This window comes from Leptonychotes weddellii, chromosome 4 (assembly GCF_054177405.1).
Source record: "Leptonychotes weddellii isolate Sample4059 chromosome 4, ASM5417740v2, whole genome shotgun sequence".
NCBI lineage: Eukaryota > Metazoa > Chordata > Mammalia > Carnivora > Phocidae > Leptonychotes > Leptonychotes weddellii.
In genome coordinates this window covers 13,641,359-13,668,595 of record NC_138372.1, presented here as the reverse complement: position 1 = coordinate 13,668,595, position 27,237 = coordinate 13,641,359, and the positions used below count along the sequence as shown (strand labels likewise).

The following is a 27,237-nucleotide window of genomic DNA, read 5'->3' as shown; positions in this document are numbered from 1 at the left end:
AAAGAGAAGCAGGATCCATGTTTCAGATTTTTTTCTTTTTTTTTAAGACCAGAAAATGAGAGACACAGCTGAGTCCTGGAGCAGATGAGCCACATAAGCAAGGAAGCGCCACTGGAGAGAAACCGTGTCAGGCCCTTTTGAAGTTCCGGGGAGGGAAGAGAAGTGCTGGTGAGTGACAGGTGTTGGTTTGTTCTGGAGAAACAACACAGAAAAGTGCCCTGAGAGAGGGGTAGGCCCAAAATGGGGTTCCAGGGATGGAGGGGCTCCCAAGACACAGTCCTGGGGCTCACAAGGCAGGATGAGCTCCAAATTCTGCTCCCCAGGTGTCCCCAGAGCCCTTATGCATGGGGGAGGGGAGGGGTTACCTGGGCTGAGGCTGCAGAAGAGGGAGGTGCTGTCACAGGGGAGGATGGGGGCAAGCGAGGCCCTAAGAAGAAGGTGGGCCAGAAGACTCCAGGGTCCAGGGACTGAGGGGAGGTGGTCCACAACTTCCTGCTATCCTCAGTTATCCTTCTGCTCCCCTCCATTCCCTGCTCCTTGCCTACCTCCCTCTTCCCCAGTCTGTCCCCCCCACCCTCTGCCCTTGCTTTCTTCCTTCTCTCTTCCCCTTCCTTCTTCCTCCCCTGCCCCTCTCTCCCTCTCCTCTCCCTCCTTTCTCTCCTGTCTCCTGTTCCCCACCAGGTGACTGGAAATGCAGCAGTCCTCAGCCCCCCTACAGCAAAGCCAACCTGAACTTTACACATACACACATAGACACACATACATTCAACCGCGTAGGCTCTTCTTGCCTCCTAGTCATCACCTGGGCCTGCCACTGTTTGCTCAGGGAATCTAAACAGCAGCCCAGAGCAAACAAAAGTGAAAAGGAAAATCTATCGCTAAAATCCAAGGCTAAATAGACATGCACCTGGGACAGCATTTCCCAGACTGTGGCCTGTGAACTCCAGGTCCTCCAGGTGGGGGCTGTGGTCCAGTGACGAAGCTATAGTGCAGCCTTTGGAGCACACCAGCCACGTGACCTTGGGCAAGTATGTCATCCCTCTGTGCCTCAGTTTCTCTTTCTGCAAAATGGTAATAATGTATCTGCTTCATGGGTGGTTGTGAAGATTAAGTGCCCTAAAATGGGAAGATCTTAGAATAGCTCCTGGCTTATGAGAAGGGCTATATATGTAGTGTGTGTATTTATAAAACCATTAGCTGTTCCTATAGGTGTTCCAGGGAAGGACGTTTGAGAAACACTGAGTACTTCTTGCCTACCATCTTGGAAATAATTAACACACAACAGCGCATCAGAGGGCCCGGAAGTCCTACAGCAGAGAGATCTGTTCAACTTTGTTTACCTTCATAATTCTCAAACTTGTTTTTACTGTAGTATTTTCCCCTTCCTTCTTTGGAGGCACAAAACACCTATCTCTTGGGACACGCCCACTTTGGAGGGTCACAGTTTGAGAAATGCTGGCTTGGGATTATTCACTGTTTGGAGACCATGGTGAGTGAGGTAGAGGTAGAAAGCATTATCTGAGTCAACAAGAAGATCGAGTCAAACCCCAGCTTTACTCTGCCAGCCACAGAGCCCAGGAAATGGTGCGGTCAGGCCCCAAGCAAGGAAGTGGCTTGCCCAAGGGAGAGACTCAAGACTGATTCACAGGACCCCCCAGTCCAGGACTCTTCCATTTCCTTCCTTGCTTCTCCCTCAATGCCAAGTAAAAGCAGGAAGTCCTATTTTGGGGGGAGGAGGCGTCCCTCATCTTTGAGACTGGTGGGAGTCTCCGCCGCTGCTCCCCATTGGCTTTTCATGTCCTGCAAGGCTTGGGCCACCGTGGCCACGAAGAACATATGCTTTCCTCCCAACCAAGAAGAAGGAGGAGGTAAGAAGTTCCCACTCTTCTCTCCCCACTGAAAAGAGTAAGAGTAAAAGAGCTAAACTTCCTGCACAGGCTGAGTGACCAGGCACTTTTGAGAGAGCCTATGCGTGTGCCCCTGTCCCTGGTGCTGAAACGTGTCTGGCCCCTGGGTGGTGGTCCCTCAGCCCCAGACCCGGCTGGAAGAACGGCTGCAGAATCTCTTGGGGGAGAATCCACCAATACTGTGATTCCCAGGCCTTGCACCTTATCTGCTCAGTCAGAATCTCCTGGGGTCAGGAGCCAGCCTCCTCATGTTTGGAAATCTTCCGAGGGGTGGTTTGGGACCCCTGTACCTTAGGGAGCATTTGTGTACCCCAACCCTAGCCTGCTTCTCCCATGGATCAGTGTTTTTCAGTGATATTATTTTCTGAAAACAATTTGTAATTTTGATACTCTCACAGAAAAAAATAAATCATTTTATATGTTTTATATTAATGGAGCAGATTTTATGGGGGGTTGGCAGTTCTATTATGTTTACAGCGTAGCCATTTTTTTCCCCCACTTGGAGCTTGAGGGTGCATATACCCTCCTGAGTCCATATGTGTGGTGCTCTGAAGTCCACTCCATTCTTTCCCTCGGCCTGCAGGCCTGGCAATTTAGGGCGCTAGAGCGGATTTAATTATGTTTCTGTGTTCTCTGTCCCCATGTTGCAATGCTCCAGGCATCAGTGAGATGCCTCTAGTGTGGTATTTACTCTTTCAGATACTTCTCTTTCCCTCTGGGACCCTGAGGACGATCCTCAGTGGAGAAACGGTCGCATTAGACATTCTACCAAGAAAGATGCCAGCAGGATGGGGCCAGACAGCTTCCCCAGCCTCTGATGACCCCCTTGGGCTCTAATGCTATGGGAGAGGGCGGATCTGACCCTTGAAGCCCTCATCACCTCTAACTTCGCGGATGCCAGAGTGGCAGGCTTTGAGGCTGTGAGGAGGTATAGAGTAGTGATCACAATTACAGGCTCGGAGTCAGGCCTGGGTTCAAAGTCTGGTTCTGCTTTTGTTGCCATGTGATCTTGGACAAGTTGCTTTCACTTCCTGGGCCTCAATTGCCTGAAGTGTGACATATGGACAGCTCTGTCCATGCCTTAGCAGGGTTGGTGTAGAGATATGGGAGGAAATGGACATCAAGGTGTCATCCTTCAAGTCATCATAAGTTTTTCTATCATACAAATTAATCTCTACCCAGATAATGGCAGCAAACTTAAGGAGGGCATTTGCACATTAATGCGATATTCTTGGTGGTCTACACACTTCCATTTCTCTCCCCCTCCCCTGGAAATCAAGTTCTAAGAATGAAGTTGAAAGTACATGTTTGGGGTCATGGAAGAGCAGGGTTGTGTGTCCAGGCAGAGTATTGGTCACTGTCCCCTCAGAGTATTGGTCATTGTCGTGCTCTAAGGCATCTTCTTGAGGTACCTCTAAAGGGCAGTCCAGTCCAGAGGAAGAAAGGAAGCTGTCCCAGGGGTTGGAGAAGGTCATTGAGTTATCCCAGGCCCGGGCGTGGAAGCCTTGGGCCAGTGTGGGCCTGGAGCTGCTCAGGTCTTAGGGTTGGGCGGAGGGGAGAAAAATCAAAAGTCACAAACTGGGGGCCCCTTTACCCTGTTTGGACAGATGAGAACATGGAGGCGCAAGGGGATCCAGAGACTCGCTCAGGGCCACAGGGTTAGTTGGCAGCAGAAGCAACGGAAAGAAACTGGTGTCCTTTTCATTGCACCACATGGCCTCCTGGGCATGGTGCGGAGTCCAACTGCTGCGTCTGTCTAGAGTAAAAAAGACCAGACTCCTGGGGACCTGGGTTGGTTTCTAGGAAGGTGGATTAGATTGGCTCTGTGTGGCCCCAGGGAGAAGCCGCAGTGCTTAGGTGTTGGAAATATAGATTTTGGCATCAGAGAGACTGAAATGTGAACCCAGGCTCTGCTGTTCTCTGTTGCTATGAGCTTGACCTCTGCGAGACTCCGTTTCTTCACCTGGGTGGTGGGACTAATGGGACACACTACCTTAGTGATGTTGTGAGTCACAGAGCCAGTGGCAATGCGTATGATCTGTCTGTGCATATGCTAAGATGCTCCGTGAGAGCAAAGAGGTGATGGTACGGCCAGAAGTAGCCGAAATTGTGTGTGTGGACGTCCAATGTCGGAAGGAGCTGCCTCATCACCAGAGGTGAGCAACCCCTGGTGGGGATACCACCGAGAGGATTCAGGCATCTGCTGGAGAAACGAACCAGTGCCTCTGATGTTCTGTGAAGCCCACTCTCCCCCTTCTCAATTCCCTGGCTCCTGCTCACCAGGGGCCTCTGTTTTCCAAAGCAGCAAGCAGCCTGCATGGTAATTACTTTTGGACTTATTAAGCATAATTATCCCCTAATCGCATACAACCAGTAATTATGGTGGCCGTTACCAGGGGCCTACCCATGCAGCACCACCCGCGGCCCTGGGGTCCAACACCCAGCTGGGGCCTGAGGATGGCCTGGTGTTCCCTGCCCAGGGGTTGGGGGGTGCTGGCCTGAGACGGGGCTGCTGCATCCCCCACCGGGTGCTCCTGCAGCCTGGGCACCCCGCTGGTGAAGAGTTGCTCACATATGACAGTCCCAGGGCCACTCCAAGCTCCAGCCAGGCCACACGCTCCCCACCCTGTTAATGCTTGCCCGAGCCACCCTGCATCTGCCCATGCTGTTCCCTCCTCTTTTCCTCTTCCTTTCCTCCAACCAACCACCCTCTCCTCTTCCCTTCCTTCAAATATTTTTGAGACTCTTTTATGCTCTTGACACTACTCTAGGTACTAAAGTTACAGCAGTGTTGGGAGCAGGGGACAAAAGCCATGCTTTCATGGGATTTAGCGTCTATTTGGGGGGAGAGAGAGAGACAAAGAAGAAAATGGGTAAGTTATGCTCTTAGAAGAGGTTGAGCGCTGCGAAGGAATAGAAGGCAGAGTGATGAGGATGAAGATGAGGGAGGGGTTAGAGAAAGTCATAGTTTTAATGGGATGGCCAGGGTTGGTCTCACGGGGAACGGCACACTTGAACAAAGACTTGAAGGAGGTGATGGGTTAACCTGTGATGATATGTGGGGAGAGAATGTTCAAGGAAGAGGGAGCACCTAGTGTGAAAACTCTGAGGTGGGAAGAGCCACAGCTGAGGAGGGGGTGGTGGCTGGGGCAGAGTGGAGGTGGGGGTGGGGGAGGAGGTCAGCGCCAAAAGGGAGCAGTGGAGGGAAGATTGCTGGCACCTGGTGAGCCATTTAAGGATGTCAGTTTTCCTCTGAATCAAACATTTGAGCAGAGGAGCGGCCTCCTCTGGCTAGTGTTTTTGTGTGTCTGTCCACAAAGACATGGGGGCAGGGGTGGGGGGAGCCCAGTGAGCAGGGGCAGTTGCAACAATCCAGGTGGGAAATGGTGGGGGCTTGGCCGGGGAGCTGGGAGGAGTGGGAGGATTCCAGAAATATTTTCAAGGTAGAGAGAACAGGATTCCCTACTAGGAGGGGAGAGAGGCATCAAGGATGACATCCAGGTTTTTGGTCTCAACAACTGGAAGGAGGGAGTTGCCACTTAGCAAATGGGAAAGACAAGGGTGAATCAGGTTTCTGAGGAGGGCAGGTGCTCGGTTGGGGATGTGTTAAGGTCTTGGTTATCAGAGAGACGTGCTAGTCTGGGATTCAGAGGAGACAGGTCTGGCTGGGGCATGATTGTGGAAGCCCGCCCTCCCCTCTTCGGATTTATCCCTGTCCTTCCCTGTCCCCCACTCTCTTTTTCTCTCTCCTCAGGGCTTTTTGTGTCTTCCTCCGCGTCTCTCTCCCTCGGCCTCCTTTCCTGGGCCTCGGCCTCCACCCCTCCCTGCCCAGCGCCGCAGGGGGTGAGGCCCCAGGGGTGCCGGGATCTCCTGCAGCAGAGGCGCCAGCCAATCTCCCGACGTCTTGGAAGCAGCTTATGGGCCAAAGGGCTGCGCCTCCTGCCCGCATAATGCGCTCCAATATTTATTTACATGCGGGCCAGACTATTATTTATTAAGGTATCGCTGCCAGCTGTGCGTGGGCTAATTGTTCTTAATGTGCCCCCTCCGGGTGCCCACGGCGGCGACGCCTTCCTGGCAGCGGAGCCAGCGTGGCTCGGAGCGGGGAAACCGAGGCCCGAGCGCGCGGAGGGTGCTGGGAGTGCGGGTGACCGCGGGGTGCGGGCGACCGCGGGGTCCGGGCGCGGAGAGAGGCCAGTGCGCAGCGCAGAGGGTGCTGGGAGCGCGCCGTCGAGAGGTGGGGACACGGGAGCGCGGGCCGGGGGTCGCGGAGCTCTCGCCTGGAGCGCAATGCGGAGTCTTGGAGCGGGTGGGGGACCCTGAGCGCAAGGGACGGTGCAGGGAAGACGGGGGGGGGGTGTCTTCTAGCAGGTGAGGGACCCCGAGAGCGAGGGGCCGTGCAGGGGACCCAGGTGGGGGGTCTTGGAGCGGGTGGGGGACCCCGAGCGCGAGGCCTGGCGGGAGTGAGTTTTGGACGCACGACGCTTGGGCCTCGCGCGGCTCGCCCGGCAGTGGGCGGACGGACGGACCACCGCGGGGCCCCGGGAGGGGGCCGTCGCCTCCCCCCACCCCACCGCGTAGGCGGCGGCTTCGCCTCGCCTGGTTCTCCCGACGTCAGCAGCAGCCGCCGGAGCCGGAGGGAGCGGTTTAATTGGCAGGATTTTAGGTTAAGGACAGATGTGGCTTCGCCGGGTTTGGAGGCAGGACGCGCGCGGGGGGGGGGGGGGGTGCTGGGGGGGAGGTGCTGGACGGAGAGGGGAGGGGAGCGGGTAAAATAGACTGAGAGAGACCCCGGCTGGGCGCCCCTAGAGAGAAGAGACAAGGCAGAGGTGGGCGACAGTTGGGAGCTAGAAGCAGATGAAGAGGGACGGCAAATACAGCTGGGGAAGAACCGAGGCGACGTGGAGGCTGCAGAGACAGCCGGGAGAGGGCGCTGGCGCTCTGACCTTCCCCTTGCCTGGGACCCCCCCCCCCATTAGCACAGCGCCTCCCAGGCGGCCGTCTTCGTTGCGGGAGGGGCCAGCTTGGGGACATTGATTCATTTAATTTTATTACTGGTACGGTGGGTACAGTGTCTGCCCATTCCCAGGCCTTGTTGGTGTCACCCAGAAAGTTCTCTCCTGCCTGGGAACTGCAGCTTAAGAAAACCCAGGGAACCCTGCCCTGCCCCCTAGCCCTCCCCCCCTCCCCCCCCCCAGCACCTTGTAAAGGCTGACTTCAAGCAGGCATCCTAGCAGCCCCGTGGGTCCCCCTCTGAGCGGCACGGGGCCAAGCACATTTCTTCCTGTGAACAGCGCTGAGGGAGGGATGGTGACAGGCCAACGCTGGATGGAGTAGCCCAGAAACTCGCATTTTCCACCACTCAGGGCCAAACCTCTCATTGATGGTGGTTGTAATTTCATCAGGCCTCTGGCCCTGAGGGACAGTGTTGTGCTGGCCGCGGAGCTTTCTGGAATGGCATCCAGTGGATCTGTGGGGTCGGTGGTTACTCTGCAGGTTCCCAGGCTTCCAGAGCTCATGTCTCCACCCCTGGACCAGCTGTGGCCATGCAGGACGCTGCCACCTGCATGCAGGGGCCTTGTGGCCCAAGGGAAGAGTCCTTGTCTCCAGGAGAGCTGACACAACCTCATGGGCATCCCCCACCCATGGATGTTCTGGAATGTTCTGAAGTCTGGAACCAGGATGGTAAAGGCACCACCGGGGAGTTATCCAGCCCTCCTCCCTCATTCCCCAGATGGGGAATCTGAGGCCCAGAGTCTGTGTGCTGGAATGACCTGGGCTTTCATGGAGGGACCATTGGCGAGGGGGCTGTGGACGGTGCCTGCCCTATCTCCTTATTTCAGCATCAGGGCAGCTGGGTTTTACTACAAAGTGGGGAGGGCAGCAAGATTCATTTTCTGTGTGCCCAGCCTTCTTTCCAGCTCTGCTCCCCGTCACCTCGTGCTCTCTGCTGCCCTAGGACTCAGTTTCGCCGTCTAAGTATCTAGCTTGTGGGAATGATCCTCACCCACACACCTGACAAGGGCCTTCCCGAAGACCTCCCCTTAGAGTAGCTGTAATGTAGGATCTTTAGACCCAACAAGGGCAGGCCTGGGGGGACCTGAGTGACCTGGGTCCAGGCCGCATCGCTTCCTGGGCCTCAGTATTTTCATCTGTAGAATGGGGCAGGGTAGACATTTGGAGGTTTCTGAGCACCCTTTCTAGCTCTGATAGCTCGGAACTGCCCAGTAGGAGGAGCAGCTGGGACCTGGGTCAGGTGGGTCAGGGCCCATCTGCTGCTTCCCTTCCTTGGGGCAGGAGTAGAGGGGGTGATGGGGACAAATAGCAGAGAAGAGGCAAAGCTCTCTGGCCCCCAGGAACAGCATGTGCTATACAGGAGGAGCGTTTGTTACCCATTCTCCTGTGCCTGGAGCCTCCTGGTCCTCCGCTGCCTTCTGGGGAGGGACAGGAAGAGTGGAGCTGTACTTGCCTCCTGGGGGGTGGGGTGGGGAGGAGGGGACTTAGGCGGCAAGGGGGCAGTGAACCTGTGGCCCCAGCAGCTGAGCTCGGCAGAGCAGAAGAAAATGAAAAGCTTGGTATCAAATGTTCCCTGCCCCTGCGTGGCCCAGCCGCCCTGGCCTGGTGGGAGCTGGCACCCAGGAGATGTGGGGTGAGTGAACCAGTGGGGCAGTGTGTTGAAGGAGAGAGATCTGGCCCTAGGGTTGGGCGGACGTGGGTTTGGATCCTTCCCCACCTGTTTCTAGCTGGGGGACCTTGAGCAGATTAATTAATGTCTGTGAACTGGGGTTTTCTCACCGGAAACACCAAAAAGCTACTTCATAGAGTTGTGAGGAGCCCATGAGAGGCATCAATGGAAAGACCTTAGAAAATGGCTGACATTTAGGACTCCCCAATTTAAAACTTCTGATTATTTTTATTAAAGAGAGGACTGGCTCACCCTCTAAGTGTGCACTTCAGCCTACATGTTCTGAGCATCTAGGAGGTTTCAGACACTGCAGAAGCCCGGTCTCTGCTCTCAGGTTGCTTGTAGTCTGATGGGGGAGACACACAGCCCTGAAATACCACCTAGAAGTGCTGGTAACAGCCATTACCTGGAGGACAAAGGACTGTGGGAGAGGTCCAGTCAGCCCTGGGGGTACAGGTCAAGGAAGGCTTCCTGGAGGAGGTGGGCTGCACACTGAGCTCTTGGTAAACATCCAACTTGGCAGAGAAAACATGGCAAGGACATGAACAGCTTGCTTAGGGGACACTTGGAATCCAGCCTGTGTTCCTCTGTCACCTGTCGGAAGGTTGTCTCTACCAGCCCGAGGAAAGCAGCATCCTCCCCACCCTAACACTCCCTTTCCCCTAACATTGCTTCATTTTTCTGCCTTTTGCCTTAATGTATGTTTCCTTGATTTTGTGTTTCTTGTCTGTCTCCGTGAGAACATCAGCTCCACGAGTGCAGCATTATGGGCGCAGTTGTGCCCCTCACTCCCAAATTCCTGTGTTGAACTCTGAACCCCTAGGACTCAGAACGTGACCATATTTGGAGATAGGATCTTTCCAGAAGTGATCAAGTTAAAATGAGGTCATTGTGGTGGGCCCTGATCCAATATGCCTGGGGTCCTTGGATAAAGGGGGAATTTGGAGACAGTCACGTCCCAGAGCCAAGGCCATGTGAAAACTGGGGTGGGGTCTGCTGCCACAAACCGGGGAAGCCCCAGCAGCTGGGAGAGGGGACCAGACCCTTTCCTTGAAGTGCTCAGAAGGAACCAACCCTGCCCACACCTTGCTCTTGGACTTCTAGCCTCCAGAACAGGAGACATGGCATTTCCTGCTCTGTGGTCCTTTGCTACGCAGCCCTCTCCGGCCGCCGAGGCCGAAGCTGTTGGGTCATTGCGTGGCCCCGGTCACTAGGGGGCACCAGCCACAGTTCACGCATGGACTGCCCGTGCTTGAGACACGTGTTGGCGAGGGCCACATCCTGGGTGCTGGCCCGCGTGGAATGGGGGGACCTACAGAGCCAGGGCCAGCGTGTGATGCAAACAGGGGGTCTGGTGTCTTCAATCCCTCTCGAGTCTCGCCTGCCCGCTCTCTGTTCTTTCCCGGAGTGGTGATCTTTCCTCTGATCCAACCCTTCTTTCTCCCGCCCAGTGTGCAAAGCTCAGGGGACTTGGGGGCATCTCAGATCTCCCTGTGGGGGCGGGGGAGGAGGGCCGTCTTCAGACTGAGTATTGTCTCCCCACAGGGTCCTGAGACAGGTGCCACCGGAGCTGCACAAGAGTTGCCTCAGAGAGCACACAGTCTGATGGAGGAGACAGAGCCCCATTTGGAAAACCCCTGGTCAGATGGAGGAGATAGGATCTGTGCCCCTGAAGAGCCTCCAGTCTGATCAGGTCAGGGAGGGCTTCCTGGAGGAGGTGGGCTGCACACTGAGCTACACAATCCTGCCCTGGGAGAGACCAGCAAGTATGGCTGGGAGCTCCCAGTCTGATGGGGGAGACAGAACACGCATATGTAGACACTAGTAAATATCCCGTAAGAAGCTGCTGCTGGGAGGAGGCCTGGGAAGGCTTCCTGAAGGAGGAGGGCTCTCACGGAGTCTGGAGAAGGAGGGGTACTAATAGGGTGGCCAGGAGGAGGAGTGGGCAGGGCAGGGAAGGCCCAAGTAGGCGCCTCCTTTCCAGTTCCAGGGGAGCTAGCCCAGTGCCTGGACTCACGGGTGAGTACGTGACCGGCACAGCCTTTCAGTGGGCTTCCTAGCCATCACGAATCACCCATTTTTAGCAGGGAAAAAAGGCTGTTGACAGGGGACAGGAATAGCTTCTGAAGCCTCCCTTCATCCCTGCCGCTGCGCTCCCCTTTCCCCGAAACGTCTCTGCAGGCCCGGGCCTGGAAGGCAGTGCACGCCCACAGCGCCCTCTGCTGGAAGGCATCAGACAGCACCGCAGGCTCTGCGTGCCAAGGCATTTGTGTGAACAGCCCTGCATTCCGGCTCTGTGGAAGCCCCAGATTCTGAGGTCAGGAGTGAAAGATAGGCGGGAACTGGGTCAGTACCTGAGAGGGTCCATATCTGCAACCTGCAAGATCTTGGAGCTTAAGATCTACTTGGAGTGGCTGAAGGAGCCACCAAAGACAACAGCCCCACCCAGCCCAGAGCTTACTGGAGGCTCAGGAGCTCTGAGTATCCAGGGCCCCGCCTCCCCCCAGGCTAGGAGGGGACCTTCTCCCAACGGATGACCTATGTCTCATTATATCGAAGAGGATGTGTCCCTTTCTTTCTCCAACCCTGGATCTGGGGTGGCTAGACTTCAGGTGAGTGGTCTGGATGCTTCCAGAAGGAATTCATCATTGGGAGATTCTAAGTGATGCTCCTATGAGAAGGAGGGTAGCTGCTGCTGGAGGGCAGAACGAGAGAGCTTGGCAGAGCTAGGCTATTACTCAACATACTGTTTTCTCCCATTTCAGACAGAGATAAAGATTAATGAAGCCTAAGGGAGCTCAGGTTTCTCAGGACACCAACAGTGCCTTGGAGGGAACTGGCAACCACAGGACAGAGAACCCAGGAGAGCCAGGACCTGAACCTTGGGCTCCCTTCTTCTCTCCTTCTGCAGAGTTCCTGGAGAGAATCCAAGGGTACTGAGTCTCTGCTTTCCTGAGTATGTTTTTCATAGCACGAGGGGCTAGGAGATCCTTATTGCCGCCCCAGCAGGACACACACACACACACACAGACACACACACCATGCACATGTACACACACGCACACACACATACACACAAAGTGGCTTTTACAAAATGCACAACTGGAGAAGAAAAGAAAGCAGCAGGTTTCTTATAAAGATGGAGGTCGTGCCTGCTCATAGGTCAGTGAGGTGCTAAAAGAACTTCAGGTCCCCCAGCAGCCTAGAGCTGTGGTGGGAGGTCAGAGAAAGGGCTTGTCTAGCTCAGCAAAGGCCCATTACCCAGCTGAGAGTCATCCACGAGGGCCACGCCTGTGTGCAGCATTTCTGTTGGCCTTGTCAGTCTCAGCCTGTTGACTCCTCAGATGGTTCCTATTAGGGGCTGTTAGCACATCACAGCGATGTTTTTTGGCCTATTGGGAATTCCTGTTTTAGTCGCCTGTTCTCCCTGAGGGCTGCAAAGGGATGACCGATGTGAGGAAACAAGGTAAGGTGCTAAAGGATTTCCAGATGACTTAGGTTTGCTTTTGGAGGCAGTTTGTGTGGGTTCCAAGACAAAATGGCGGCTGGGGATGATTTTCAAGTAAATGTATTTTGTGACCACTAATTGCTTCGGAGGGAAATCGGAAATGTGGGAGGCAGCTGTGCAGAGCATTAGGGTCCTGCCGTACCCCCACAGCTGGTTCAGTTCCTGGAGCACATGGGCTGGACACCCACCAATACCTGTACTTCTCTGACTGGTGGCTTTCTCTACCTGCAGAAGTGAGCCCAGCAGGGGCACCCGGGCCGAGGCCAGAAGTGCCACGGAATGAGTGCCATTTCTTAGGAGTGACCCTCAACCAGTGACTGGAGCTGGAGCACACACCTCATTCCTTCTCCGTGAGCTTGGAGATGGGCATCTACTCTGGTTTCCAGTGGGATGAAAGTCCACACTCATAGCCGTAACCTTCCCTTTACTGGTGTCCTTCGTGTTGCTCTTTTACTTCCTCACTTGCCTCAGGGTGTTTCCGGGGATTGCACAAATACACTCTTTGCACTGAATCCTTATCTCAAGCTCTGCTTCTGGGGGAACCACCGTGACCAACTTGTTCTGATTTTCCCGGGATTGTTCCAGTTTTAAAAGTTAAAGTCCCACATCCTGAGACTGCCCCGCACCTCAGTCCCAGGCAGACAGGGACGATGGGTCACCCGAGGGGGGATCCCAAACCAAGACAGATGTGAGCACACGGAGCAAGGCAGACAGACCACTGAACCACCAGTTTGAAAGCCAGGTATCGGTTTTGGAGAACAAAAGAGCAGACACAGTATCATTTGGTCATATCATCAGGTTCATTAGTTTTTATGAGCTAAAGACCTCTAAGAGAACAGTAGCCACCAATGACAAATAAGCCATTCCTTTGAAAACAGACATGGTCCTACAGCCCCAGGGCGTGGTTTGCTAATTGTTGGTGGATTGAAGACGGCTGACAGTCAGGACTCCCACAGCATCCACGTGACTGGCTACTGAAAAACGGCAGCGGGTGTTCTAAGACGTGTCACAGGCACAGAAGGGGACATTACAGGTGAGCAGGCAAGGGAACAGGGCAGCACGTTGTAGGCACTTAAGGCTCCGAGGGGGACAAGCACCGGCCATGCCACTTGAGCCAGAGCCACCTGGGCAAATAGCAAAACTACACGGCGTGTGTCACCACATTTGACCACATTGAGGCAAGGCGCTTTGCCTTGGGAAGCGGCGGTAAGCTCAAGGCAGCTGGCTCTGAGCCAAGGAGGTTTGCAGCATGAACAGGAGGAATCCCACTTTGTCAGGTGATCTGGGAGGCGGTTCAGAGGTCAAAGTCAACAGGCTGAGGGCCCGGAGAACGCGTGGGTCAGGGAGCTCCATTGTAGGGGGCTGGGAGCCTGGCTGGGAGATGCTGCCAAGCTCCTGACCTTAGGACATATTTCTGCAGATCAGATTATCCAGCTGCAAAATGCCACATACGCCCCTGCCCTGGTTATTTTTATACTGGCACTGCGGAGCCTGCTCCAGCTGAGGAATGCGCCCATTTGGTGGGGGGAACTGATTTCCCTAGTCCCTGCTAGATTGGTGGGAAAAAAAAAAATCTCCCAAATGCCACGGCAGTGAACACACAGCCCATTCCTGGGGTAGCAATGCCTTTCTCTTTCCCTTTCCAGGGCACTAGGATGCAGAATGCATTTGAGTTTGGGGACCACTTGGGAGAGGTTCCAATACGCAAGTAGTGAATAGCAGCATTTGGACCCTGCAATAGCAGGTGCTTCTCACGGGTTCCAGTGGGGCTGGTGAATGAGGTGGCCAGTCGCCAGGCGGAGGCTGCACACAGATCAGGGGAGACTCCTTTTCTCACTTCCTTTCATTGGGGGTCCCTGCCAAGGAAGAGGGAAGATTCCCCTCCTAGCGAGCAGGTGAACCCGCCCCCCCCGCCACAGCAGGTAGTTTTCGAACTCGCTACTCCATTCACCCTGTTATAGCAGCCGAGGACAGTAGATGTCGTCTGTTTTGTCCGCAGGCAGGGGAAGGATGGGGAAAACGCAAGTGCTACCTGGAAGCCGGTGTTTATTTTCAAATCCAGAGCAAGTCTGCCCAAGTGTGGGGCCCAGTTTTCCCAGGATCTGGAGTTGATCTCAGCTGAGGGGGCCCGGAGGGAGGACTCTATGTGTGGCAGGAGGTTGGATCCTTGGGACACTTTGTGGCAGGGACTCCCTTGTCCCTCCTGGGAAAGGTGGCCCATCGCAGGCGCTCCTGCCAGGGTGCCATGCTGCTCTAACCCACTATCGGTGTCGGAAAGCTCAGGGGCTGTCCTCTAGTGCAAATGATGCACCATCTGAGGCCACCCCTACATACGGCAGCATCAGAGGTTGGGGATGTGGCAGGCGAAGACATACTCGCCCCGGAATGCCAGGGAGTGGGGAAGTGGTTCATGGAGCAGACATTCTTCAGATACTTCTCACCAAGCTCCAAAAGGACGGGAGCACCAGCCGATGTGTTCACTCTGCTGCCCCAGGAGGCCTGGCATACAGGAGGTTCTCAATGAAGGCTCTTTGAATGTCAGTGCCTGAAGATCCCTAAGGGAGATCTAGACCAGTGTTTTCCCAACCGATAACCTGGGGGAGAGCAACCTTCTGAATCACCTCTTCGGAGACTGACAATACACATTTACATATTCATGACTCTGAGTCTGTCTTGACCTAAAGAAGTCTGTTTTCCTTGTGTTTCCCCAACATATTTGCCTGCTGGACAGTTTCTCGTGAATTGCTAATTCACATATCAACCAAGGAATAGTGTTGGAAATGCTGATTGAGTGTAACCTCCTCATTCTACAAAAGATGAAACAGGGCCCCGAGAAAGCAAGCAACTTGCCAGAAGTCACACAGCACGCTGATGGAGTTTAGACCAGCACTGAAATTCCCCGATGCTCCTCAGTGTTCTTGCCGCTGAAGGCGGCCTCTGTCGGACAGGGCCATTAGGCATGTGCACTCTCCTGATCCTTCAGCCAGGCAGGGCATAAATGTTTCTTTGCATCACCTAGAAGGCAAGGGCTAGCTTAACAAAAAATCCAGATCCAAGTTAATCCCAATTGCAGGAGCAGTGTGTCCCTCCTTGAGAATTTCTGGAACCATCTTAGCTTCAGTGCATGTGCTAATTACCTAAGGTTCTTATTTTTTCCTTAAAGCTAGTCCCTTCTGCTCTGGGCTTGGCAATCCTGGGGGCAGTTTCCGGAGACTGCGTGTCATCTCAATACCTCTGAAGGCCTTTAAGAAATGTCTCTTATCCAGATGTCCCCCAAAGCCCTGGGGTTATTTGATATTCATGAGGATTTGTTCCTCTACCCCTTTGGGTGCTAGGCGCGGGAGCCAGGGGGTGTGGATGTCAGCGGCCCAGATTTCCAGCAACTGTTCCTGGAGCAGGATCCGAGGACATTCCCTGGAGAAGGGGGTGGTACACCTACCACCTTGGTGGGTTCTCGGTTACTCCTTCCAGTTCCACACTGGGCCACCTTGAACCTGCTCACTGTCCACACTGAGCCTGGAGACCCCGAATCAGGTGGCTCAGGAGGCTGGTGGCCCAGTCCAGTCTCATCGTGTTGAGAGGAGAGGGGCCCAGAAAGCACACATAACTGGTTCAAGGTTACACAGACAGTGAGCGCAAGTCCATGGTCACTACGGGGTAAGCATCACAAAGGCAGAGAATCTGGGAAAGTTGGAGCAGGGGCAGCGCCCCAGCTCCTGCGCACCCAGCAAGGGGAAGCCACTTGCCCAAACGAGTGCCAGGAGTTCCCACCCTCGGCCTGACAGGTGCTTCCACTAATGGTGGGCCAAGGAGGGGATGTCACACCCCTCTCTCCTTACCCCGAAGCTGGGGCTGCTGGCTGCATGAGTGTTACTTTTGTGCGGGGAGGTGTGTAGGGAGGCGACAAGGCTGTCCTCACACCTGCTTGAGGCCTTGAGCAAGAGAGCCTAAAACCCTTATCCCGCTAAGTGGCACTGATTTTAAGCCAACGGCCCAGACTGTCATCCATGCGCCACCTGGGGTGGTGGTGGCCACGGTGCTGGTGACTGCCCGGCTGGGTTCCTCCCCAGAGGGTGATTCTAAAGCACAACACTCAGCCAAGCAGCAGACAGGACTTTATATGAGGTCTCCAGCCCCTTCCCCTCCCTTGGGGATGGATCACCAGGTTTTCGGAGCCTCAGCAGGACCCCAGGGGAGGGAAGCCCTCCTGGGGGATTTTGCAGCACAGCAGGCGGGCAGGGCAGGGCCCCAAATCCAGGGCAGGCTGTGTGGGGGGCAGGATACCACATCTTCTTCTCTACGCCCGAAGGGCATTCTGCTGGAGCCCCTCTCTCCCTCCGCACCTGCTGAAGACCAGGCATTTCTCGAGTCTTCGTGAGGCTGGGACGTGTGCCAGAGCCCACAGCCCCTCCACAGGTCAGTTTGCTCTGTGGGGACCTCCAGATCTCCCTGGAGAGGGACTGGCTTTGTGCCAGGGCCCTGGGGCCCGAAGGGACCACTTGGTGAAGAGACATTAAGGCCTGGAGAGGGTGGTGTGTGGGTTCAGCCTGGAGTCCCAGGCTGCTGGACTTCCAGAGGAGTCTTCAGGGCAGAGACGACTGGGCGCCAGCCCCCAGGGAATCTGAGGCTGCGCCTGTCACCACAGGGTACATGTGGGCTTGAGAGAGGGAAGTGCCCAGGGTCTCTCTGCTGGACAATTCAAGAGTCCTTCATTTCTTTGAATAAATCCCCCTCCCAGCTGAAGCTCCTGGCCCCAAATGCACTGCAGCCAAGCACTGGTTCTTTGTTGCAGAGAGGGACCCCGAGACCCCAGAATGGAGCCGACGCGGGGGCTCGCGTGCCCCTCAGCGCCAGCGGAGGTCGCCTCGTACAATTCCTAAAACTGTGCAAATTATTTAAGGTGTTGCCTTGTTTCTCCACCGGCTTCTGTGACCATGTCTATTTTGTTTGGACTATTTTTGCACAGACTGAAGCTTGGTTTTCACACCTCCACTGGCAGGGGGTCTCCCCTTGGCCTCCCGCCTCCTCTTCTCAGACTGGAGGTCACCGAGAGTCTGCAAACTAGAATATACTAAGGGCTTCCAAGCCCAGGGAAAAGGCCCCTGAGTGACTCTTTGTAACATGTTGGGAAGGATGGTTCTCCAGTGGGTTTGTAAGTGGGATTTCGGGGTGCTGGACTGTCACCGTGGAGACAAGGTGGCCTCCCGTGCCTAGACGCGAACTCGCGGGTCTGGTTACTGACAGTTTTTGGGTTCGCTCATCCACCCTTTTATTTTGGGGGGCGTTGCCCACGGGACCCTCTTCCAGAGAGAACTGGGGTTTAAACTGTATTTTCTCTCTCCCCACCCCACGGCTGCCTGGGCATCCGGCCGAGAGGAACCTTGGGAGCGTCTAGAGATCTAGTCCAACTCCCTCACCTCACGCACTTATTTTACAGGTGGGGAAACTGAGGCCCAGAGAGGGGGTAGGGGCTGGCCTACAATCGCACAGCTAGGTGGTAGCAAAGTTGGGATTGAACTCAGGCCTCCTGACTGCCAGTCCAGGGCTCTTTCTAGCAACCGTTATATTGGCTACAGCTGCAAAAGCTCCCCCCGCCAGGCCCGCACGGTCCCCTCCCTCTCCTCCCTTCCCGCCCCGACTACACGTAATTCGGGTTATAGCAGAGCATGTTGAACTCCAGGTTCTCGTCCCAGTGCCGCAGCAGCACGAAGAGCTGGCGGGCGGCCGCCTTGAGCGTGCCCCGCGTGCGGCCCTCGGGCACCTCCTGCTGCTCCAGCCACCAGTTGGCTTTGGCGGCCACCAGCTCCCACTCAACGAAGTAGGAGGCCGAGCTGTGCTCCAGCCACGCCAATGCTACCACCGTGGCCCACAGCTTCCCCGTGTGTTCTATCACGGCCCTGGGCTCCCAGCCTGGCTTGGCCTCCCCCAGAGGCTCCGGGGAGAAGCCATCACAGGAGGGGTGCTGCGCGGAGGGGCTGGGGCACAGCTGGGGGCTTGGGGTCTTAGACTCAGGCTGGCGGGCGGTGAGGGACACTCGGTGGCAGGTGAAGGGTGAGGTCCACTTGAGCTTCTCCATGGGGATGTGGATGGCCTCGCAGAAGGCTTGGTTGAGCAGGAAGGCTCCGGAGGCCAGCTGCAGAGACACCTGTGTGTGGGGGAGCCCCTCAGTGGGCCTCAAACTTTTTAGCCTGTGGAGTCCCAGGCCATGCAAAAGCCTGGGTCCACACAGCCCGCCCATTCATCCCCCCTCGCTGCCCCCAGCCTGCCCCTCGCGCCTGGGAGATCTGCGGGACACCCCGGCCAACCGGGCATCTCTGAGCTTATCCCACAGGCCCTTCAGACTGATCAGGCCCAACCCAACATCTTCCCCTCACACCTGCCTCTTGTCCTGCGCAGGTGGGCCCCGCTCGGCCACTGGGGCCATCCACTGCCCTCCGACACACTCTGGGCAGCTCACCTCCCAGTCCCTCCTCCACACTGATCAGTTTCTAAGTCCCAACAGGTGTACTTTCTACTCAGCTCTGCAACCCACCAGCTGCTTCCACTTTCCTCCCCTGCCCCATCCCCCCAACTCCTCCTCTTTCCCGAATTTGAAGGGTTTTGGTAAGGCATAGACCATGGCGCTCTTTGGAGGCCATCAGCTCAGTGACTTCAAGTTTCTCTTAGAATCAGCGATTTCCAGATCGCTGGCTCATCCTCAACTATCCCCCCGCCACCCACCCCCAATTCTCCGGCCCCCAAGCTCTCTCCTCTCTCCACTGCCGGCCATGACTCCTCACCCTTCAGGTCTCGGTCTGACCACTGTACTCCTCAGGCAGTCAGGCTTCCTTCCTCCCTGACCTCAAGCCTGAAGTGGTGTCCCTCCGGCCGTCACATGTCCCGCACTAAACCTGACCTCTGCTCTCACATCACCCAAGCATCAGGAGTGTCTGGTTCCTTGTCCGTGTCCCCACTAGGCACTGAGTGCCATGAGCTCAGGGACTATGTCCATCCAGTTCAAGGTTGCCTCCCAGGGTCTAGCACGGTGCCTGGCCCCACAAACACTTAACACAAGCACAGTGCTCTGCAGCCCAGGAGGTTTGGAAATTCGATGTGACGCTATGCATTGGGTGTGTGGGGCCTGGGGCTGTGTGGTGCAGCTCACACTGGGGCCCCTCTCCCAGCACCCTCTAGTCCCCAAGCCCCGCTGGGCCCCCTTGCTCTTCAATGCAGAGACCCCCCCCCTCCAGACCTGGGCTTCTCACCCTGCCACAGCATGCTGGGCTGTCTGCAGAGTCGCTTGCTAAACATGGTGCGTGTCCCTGGGGTGTTAATTTTACTTACTTGTGAGCTATTTCAAGGCTTATTTTTATGTATTGGAAAATAAACACACATAGATGGTGGAGTAGAATGCAAAATTCCTGTGAATTTTTTAAAGCAAAGAGAGCAGATTGCAAAGAATATTCGTGATGCTGGTGCTGGCTTCTAGCAACACTCTTAGGCCCCCGGCCCTTGCCCTGCTGGCTACTTGGGTGGGAAGCTCTCAGTCTTCTTCCCTTTGTGAAGGGGGAGAGGTGGGCAGGAGGCTCACAGGAAGGCCCCTCGGAGTGTGTTGGGGGTTGAGGTCTGGGGTCTGGGGCACTCACCAGCGGGATATAGTCGAAACTCTGGCTCCCTGGGGTTGACTCTGGAGCCTTGGTCAGTGGCTTGCTCAGGAAGCCCTTGGCTGCTCGAGTCAGCAGCCTGGACTTGCTCAGATTCAGCCTGTGTGGGTGGAACCGGGCAAGAGTGGCCAGAGCTGCCCCCCTAGTGTCCCTGGTCATCCCACCCCCCAGCGCCCGCTCAGCCGCCTCCAAAAGTCAGGGCCAGAAGGGAGGTGACAGATGGCTTTCTCCGACTTCCTCATTTGACAGCTGGGGAAACTGAGGCCCAGGGAGGGGGGCTTGCGTTTCCCGAGTCACTCAGTGAGTTAGCAGCAGCCTAGATGAGGAACACGTTAGTGTTCTTTCTGTGACCCTCTTCCGATAGTGTATTCTTGTTCAGCCCAGTGGTCAGAGAATCTTAGGCTAGCCCTCCCAGGGGGTTTGCACCTGCATGGAGACCATGGACATGTTGGGGGGCTTCCACAGTGCAAAACCGGAAGACAGTGTATCTGGGGGTAGGAGGCCTTCTCGATACCCTTCAGATTGTTCATTTTTGTCTAAATGTCAGGCTGGGCCTGCTTTCTGCCTCCCAAGCCAGGGACGGCCCCGGGGGTCAGCCTACCTCTGGTGGAAATCCCACGTACCTGGATCCAAAGAGAGAGTCTGAGGTCTTGAAGGAAGAAAGGGTATTGGTGGCCAGACTGCGCAGGGGACCTGGAGAGCCACAGAATGACGGTTGGGGCCTGACAGATGACCCTGTCCAAGTGCTCCCTGCCAAGCGGGGAAACAGAGGCCTGGAGAGGAGAAGGGGCCTGCCTACATCCCTAGGGGTCCAAGCTAACCGTTAGGCTGCAGGGCTGCTTTTGACCCAGGTGGTGTCAGGAAGGGTGAAATATGTATGTCCACGTGTAAGAAATAGACCTCCAAATTTCCGTGGCAGGTGGCTGCTGGTGTCTTCTGGAAGGTTACCCACGGGAGGCAGTGATGGCTTCATATCAGACCCCTCATCCCTGAGTGGGGACATTGAATTTCCTTCCCTGGCACATTGCTGGAGGCTTCTAAGCAGAGTTAGGTGATAGAATGGTCCCTCAGCTGGGAACTGGGAGGTCCAGTTCCAGGCCCGGTGTTGTCACTAACTTGCTGTGTGACCTTGGGCAAGTCACTTTACCTCTCTGAGTCTTAGTTTCCACATCGTTAGATTAAGGATACTCCTATTAATCTCACACAGGGGGCGCCTGGGTGGCTCAGTTGGTTGGGCGACTGCCTTCAGCTCAGGTCATGATCCCGGAGTCCCGGGATCGAGTCCCACATCGGGCTCCCTGCTCAGCAGGGAGTCTGCTTCTCCCTCTGAGCCTCCTCCCTCTCCTGCTCTCTGTCTCTCATTCTCTCTGTCTCAAATAAATAAATAAAATCTTAAAAAAAAAAAAAATCTCACACAGGGATGTTTTGAGGAATAAATGAACCACTGAGGACTTTGTTGGGCTAAGACACTCTCCTGGCCCAAGGATCAATCACTGCCACCATCTTAATTAAGGACAGAGTTGGCTGACTGCCTACTCACCTTCGGAAGCAACATACTTCTCGCAGCCCGGGGACGTGATCTCACTGAAGGGCGCGGTGGGGCTTTCCTCCATATCTACAACAGATGATGAAGCCAGTGAGGCCTGAGCTCCTCTGGCCCTCCCTTTCTCACCTCTCATCCCCCCAAGGAGAGTGAAGGTCCAAATTCACAGTACCTGGGGGTGGGCTGGGAGAGCAAGGTCAGGGTTTCCACCCCTGCTTGTGTGGGCCTTTGACTTCCAGAGAGAACACCATTGCTCCCCCATAAGAGTCAGATACACCTGGATTCAAATCCCAACTCCCCCACTAACTAGCTGTGTCACCCCGGGAAAGTTACTTCCTTTATAAGTTTAGACTGAAAATTGGGGATCGGACTATCCATCTCACAGTGTTGTTGTAGGGATCAAGGGAGGTAATACCCAGCTAGTGCTTAGTGCCTGGCCCAAGGGAAGTGCTCAATAAAGCCCCGAGCTATAGACCTAGCAGGGCAATGGAGCAGGTCAGGGGCCTGAGGGTGGGGGGAGAGGTGGGCCTCAGCTCACCAGGTCTGTGCCTCACTGAGGAGGGGCTCATGCCAACTCTGCAGGAGGCACCAGAACATGGCACTGACTTGTCAGAGGGCCCTGAGCCTCAGTTTCCCCATCTGTAAAATGGGGGATAATAACTGTACATAGTCTGTTCAATATGCATCATCAGGGTGATTATTCTTATGATCGTTATTTCAAGGGCTGGACCAGGATGGGCAATATACCACAAGGGAAGAGTATAAAATATGGAAAAGTCTTCATGCACACAGTTTATCAAAGCTTCTGTCTCCCCTCTGAGACCATTAGTGGCTCTGTGAGGGCCCAGAAGCTCTGTTTATCGCTGGGGGCTCGGGAGCAGCACCACAGCGAATTAGGGACTGGATGTGGAGCAACTGAGTCAGGCGGGAGGCCAGCAGCATGGTAGTTCACCTCATGGGCTCTGGAGCCAAGCACTGCCTGGGTTCAAGTCTTGGCTCTACCATGTATCTGCTGTGTGACACTGAGTAAGTCACTTAACTTCTCTGAGCCTCGCTTTCCTCACCAACTTTGTCAGATGCTTGGAGGAAATTAGATTAGAACAGCGCCCAGCACAAAGAAAACTCACAGTACGTGTTAGCTATTGTCATCCTTGGGGAGAGAAAGGGCTTGGGATAGAATAAGAGTTTAGAAGTTACAGACACTTGGGTGTGAATCAGAGGTCAATGAAAAGAAGGGATTGGGGCGCCTGGGTGGCTCAGTCGGTTAAGGGTCCGACTCTTGATTTCGGCTCAGGTCATGATCTCAGGGTGGTGGGATCAGCCCCACGGCAGGCTCCGGCTCAGTGGGGAGACTGCTCAGGATTCTCTCTCTCCGTCTGCCCCTCCCCCTGCTCTCTCTCAAAATAAAGAAATAAATCTTAAAAAAAAAAAAAGGGATTTGTGATTTTGATGGAAGCCATGGGCCACCAAGAACTGGGCTATGGAGAAATGAAAAGGTAGCCAGAAATTTCCTCTAGACAGGAAGCCCAGCTTGGCTCAGGGGTTCCAGCAGCTTCCCCCACCCCCAGTTTGGGAGGCTCTGAGGGACCAAAGAGCTGGCAGAGCTTTTTAGTTCTGTAGTTACGCATTCTTCTACCCCTCACACACTGTTCCTTTTTTTACTCCATCAATGTCTGTGAGAACTTTCGAGTCCCCCAGGTAAAAAATTATTATGATCTGGGTGTCTGGCCTAGGGGCCAGGTGGGACTTCTGATGTCCTTCCCATGCATAGAAGAAGGCAGGAGATACATGAGAGGGCACGAAGGAAGGGGTTAGGACTACTGCAGCAGCCAGGCTGTCTATGGAGGGACCAAAAGACATGCAGACATTCAGGAAACAGAGGGTTAAAGCTATCCTGTGAATTAGTGCCAGGTCACAAAAGGGTCAAATCATGGATGCTTAAGCCATAGGCACAACGAAATCAGGCAAAGGCAGAAAGGAAGCTTTGGGAATTCTGAAAGAAGCAGATGGTAGGACCCAAACAGATGGAACTACCTCTTGGCCCTCGCTTTTCCCCTTGTTTATTAGTTTTCCTGGCATTTGGTGCCTGGGAGGACTCAAGAGATTGGAGTCAGGGAACAGCCCCTGGGCTCTGCAGACTTTGAAAGGGGAGAGGTGGAGGGATGGTGCGGGCCCACGGGCCCCCGGCAGCTCTCTCAGCAAAGCTGTGTTCACGGAGGCATACTTGGGCCAAGCTGAGCCTCCGAGAGCCTGGGAGGCCTGGCCTCACCCTGGTCCTGCAGGGGGCCCAGAGGGCAGACTCAGAGCCTGGCTTCCAGGGGGCCTTGGATACCAGGGTGCCTCTGGGGCCCAGGCTTCAGAACACGCCTGAGGCAGCTCTTACTTAGGTTCTGGAATTTGCCGTCTCCTGCCGAGTCTTCCCCGAGCAGGGTCTGAGACCGTCCGAAGCCAGCAGCAGCGCCCCTCCACTGTCGGGTCAGGACCTGAGAGTTGATCATCCGCCATGCAGCACCTTCATGAGGACAAGGAGAAGGGGTCAGATGGATACACTTGGGTCAGTCCTTTGCCTCTCCCCCAGGGCCGGCAGGAATGATTCTGCCTTCAGTCTGTCACTTGTCCAGAGACAGAAAGACATTGTACAAGGTAAGACCATGAGCTTTGGAGCCAGAATGACCTGGGTTTGAACCTCAGCCCCATCTCTTAGTAGCTGGATGGGGTGCTAGCCACTTTGTGCCTCAGTTTCCTCATCTGGAAAATGGGGATAATAACCTTGCCAGGTCCATGCTATGGCCAAGACAATGCTCAGGAAGCAGCAATATTTTCTAGTTAGTTAAAAGTCTGCTTTTTCTCAAGAACACCCAATTTTCCTTCTCTCCTAGTTTGTGGTCTCAGAGACCAAGGTCCCCATTCCCCTCCCACAGGACAAGGCCTCACCAACGGGGGACGGATAAAGAGAGATGAAGCTATAGCACTCTCAAGTGTGTTTTGGGGAACCCCACTCTTGGAGAACACTAGTCTGTAAACTATTCCTTAAAAAAACGAGGAGTTCTAAGGGGAGGTAAGTTTGGAAGAAGCTGCAAAATACAGTCCCTTCTCTGAGCCTCCTGATGTATATTAACATACTAAAGGCTCTAACAAGTTCTGCAATCAAGAAAACACTGGGCGTTGAGCTTTATTTAATCCAGTGGTTCCTACATGTATTTCCTAAACTGGGACTTCCTAGTTTGTGCTGAATGGCCATGCTCAGGACATGCAACTAGGGTTCTAGTTTCCTGAACCACACTTTGAGAAGTACTGATCCAGGTCTTAGGGGGCTGTGGGACTTGAGTTAAGACATGGGCCAGGTCCCTGAACCTTCTAGGCTGTGGGCTATAGACACTAGGATGGTCTGAGATGGGCGAGGCGGGTGAGATATCCTGAATGTCATTCAGGATGACAAAGCCCAGTGAATGAGAATGTCCAGTGGAGTAACAGTCTGGGCCTCTGGCCAGAACCTGAAATGAGAGCAACCCAAAGAGGGAACAGGGTCGTCGATGATTTTGATACCACAGATAAAAAACAGCAGGGGGAGGAGGGAGACAGGAACAAGGAGAGGCACATTTTGTTTTTAAACATTCTTTAGAAGTTCTGCTAAAAAAAAAAAAAGAAAAAAAAGGAACTGCAGAGGATGCGAAAATGTAATTCAGGAAAGAAAAAGTACATATAGTTAATGTACCTATGAAAAGTATCTCACCAAAAAAACTAAAAAAATTCCCCAAAGAGAGATTCTTCCCTTGCCTACGAGCCTGGCAGCGTTTAGAAAGATAAGCAGCACACAGTGTTGGTGAAAAGCAGACCCCCAAACAACCTTTCCAGTCAGGTCACTTTGGCAAAACACATCCCAGTTTTAAATGGGCAGAATTTTTGATCCGCAATCTTACTTTGGAGAGTTAATTAACCCCTAGGAGATAACCAGACAGGGGCACAAAGATGTTCTTTGCACCATAATTTATGATAATCAAAAGGGGAATAAATTGAAGGTCTAGTACCTGGGGGGCTGGTGGAAAAGGTTCTGATAAACCTTAAGTGGTAGTGGAGAGGAGTAGGAGAGAGTACAGATTCTGCAGCCAGGCCTCGAGATTCAAAGCCTGGCTCTGCCCCTCACTGCTGTGTGACCTTGGGCAAGTAACTTAACTCCCTCTGCCTCTACCTTCCCATCTGTAAAATGGGGATAATAATAGCATCTACTTTGTGGAGCCGTGTTGAGGATTAAGTCATTCGATGTAGATAAAGTGCTTTGGACCACTGTCTAATTGATGATGAAAGTAGAAAATACTGCAGCTATTAAAGTGGTGATAGACAGTCACCTTCATGGAAAGATTTTTTTCCACACCCACATTTGGTAGAACACAGCACATATTGGTATAATCCAATTCATGAAAAATTATCCTTTGATTTCTCTACATGTAGATATTCACAGCGAGAAGTCTGGAAGGATAGTCACACCAAGGAGGTAATTAGTTACTCATTTCTGGATGACTGTCAATTCCAGGCATTTTTATTTATTTTATGTCTTTCTATATTTTAGAATTTTCTACAGAGAGCACACACATTGTCCCAATTGGAAAAGCACAATAAAGTCCTATTCATTCGGTGGGGAAAAGGGAGTGGGGTGGTTTCATTGCCTTCTGCAGAGCAGTGGCGGGGGGGTGCTCATGTACCCACCACCCTATGGTGACTGAATCATCGGCCAGGAGCCTTTTTGCTTCTAGGCCATTCCTAATACCCCTCTTGGCAGGTCTGTGCTCCTTTGTGTCCCAGCTCCCCTCTGACAGCCAAGGGGGGGCTGCTTGGCCCTCAGACGTGCCCATCTGCCTTACCAGAGTTGGGGTACCCCACCACGGTGGGCAGGTACCGGCTCCTGCTCACGTCCACAGGCACAAAGACCGTATACTTGCTGATGACGTTGCAGGCCTTGCTGGCATGCACAGCATTCACCTGGTAACGGCGGCTGGACCCTGTGGAGGGAGAAACCGGGGGTCAGTGTGGATCCGGAAAGTCCTACCTGGCACAGAACTTCTGGAAGCTAAAGGAAGGGCTAGACCAGTGGTCCCCATCTTTGGGATTCCATAAGCCCTTAAAATCAAGGGGTCTGCCCACTTGCCAGTTAAGGAGATTAACCCCCACCCCCAAGATTATTAACCTCCATCAACGTTTCATAAAATAAGGACATTTTAATGTAAAAGAGCTAAGACATCTAGGACAAAAAGATAGTTACACCCCTTAAATAACTTGAGTGTTATTAAAAAAAATCCTCTAGGTGTGCCTGGTGGCTGTCAGTGGAGTGTGCCACCCTCGATCTTGGGTTGTGAGTTCGAGCCCCAGGTTGGGTGTAGAGTCCACTTAAAAATAAAATCTAAAAAAAAAAAAAAAAACAACCAAACAACAACAACCCAACACCCCTCTACGTCACCTGTATTCTCTATTTTCATTTTGCAGCTATCCGATAAAAACTTTGCTGCAGGATTTCACAGGTACCCTGGCTGGGTGGGGACCCCTGGTCTGGCCCATTGGGACAATCTTGCAGAGAAGATTGAAAACCAGAGAGGGAGAGCACAAAACACAGGGTCACACAGTGAGTTAGTAATGGCCCTGGGATCAGAACTCAGGATGATCTGACCCCCAAACCCAAGTTCTTCCCACGGAACAAGTGAGCAGTCTCCATGGCTGGCTGCCTCTGAGGGCTGTGTGAGGAGTCAAGGTGGTGAGGGATTGTACAAATATTTTGTAAACTGTAAGGTGAGGTGCTCAGAAAAAAAAAATGTGTTATACAAAAGTACAAATAATGTAAACTATAAGCAATATATTACTGTATAAACAAAGCATGAATCTATCACAAATAGTGTTCTCTGTATCTATACCAATCTATTCTCCAAGCGTGCACCATCGTGATCTCAGGAATCACTGTCTTA

General features: G+C 54.0%; 1 protein-coding gene and 1 long non-coding RNA gene across 4 annotated transcripts in view; one reads left to right on the top strand and one right to left on the bottom strand.

Annotated features, from left to right (window-relative positions):
- The window catches only part of LOC115942606 (uncharacterized), a 56,766-nt gene extending 43,605 nt beyond the window's left edge, over nucleotides 1–13,161 (top strand). Inside the window, exons 3-7 of the long non-coding RNA XR_014144695.1 lie at nucleotides 48–168; nucleotides 10,138–10,285; nucleotides 10,774–11,204; nucleotides 11,358–11,525; nucleotides 12,332–13,161. This is a non-coding gene — a long non-coding RNA (uncharacterized LOC115942606). The remainder of the gene's footprint in view (nucleotides 1–47; nucleotides 169–10,137; nucleotides 10,286–10,773; nucleotides 11,205–11,357; nucleotides 11,526–12,331) is intronic.
- Nucleotides 13,162–17,735: 4,574 nt separating this feature from the next.
- Nucleotides 17,736–27,237, bottom strand: part of VWA5B1 (von Willebrand factor A domain containing 5B1) — a 54,814-nt gene continuing 45,312 nt past the window's right edge. For all 3 annotated transcript variants that reach the window (XM_081817628.1, XM_081817629.1, XM_081817627.1), the window contains exons 17-22: nucleotides 26,146–26,283; nucleotides 23,670–23,798; nucleotides 21,284–21,358; nucleotides 20,367–20,436; nucleotides 19,726–19,843; nucleotides 17,736–18,245 (exon numbers count right to left, since the gene is read on the bottom strand). In XM_081817628.1, the coding sequence (XP_081673754.1) occupies nucleotides 17,739–18,245; nucleotides 19,726–19,843; nucleotides 20,367–20,436; nucleotides 21,284–21,358; nucleotides 23,670–23,798; nucleotides 26,146–26,283 (1,037 nt within the window). In that variant the 3' untranslated portion in view covers nucleotides 17,736–17,738. The remainder of the gene's footprint in view (nucleotides 18,246–19,725; nucleotides 19,844–20,366; nucleotides 20,437–21,283; nucleotides 21,359–23,669; nucleotides 23,799–26,145; nucleotides 26,284–27,237) is intronic.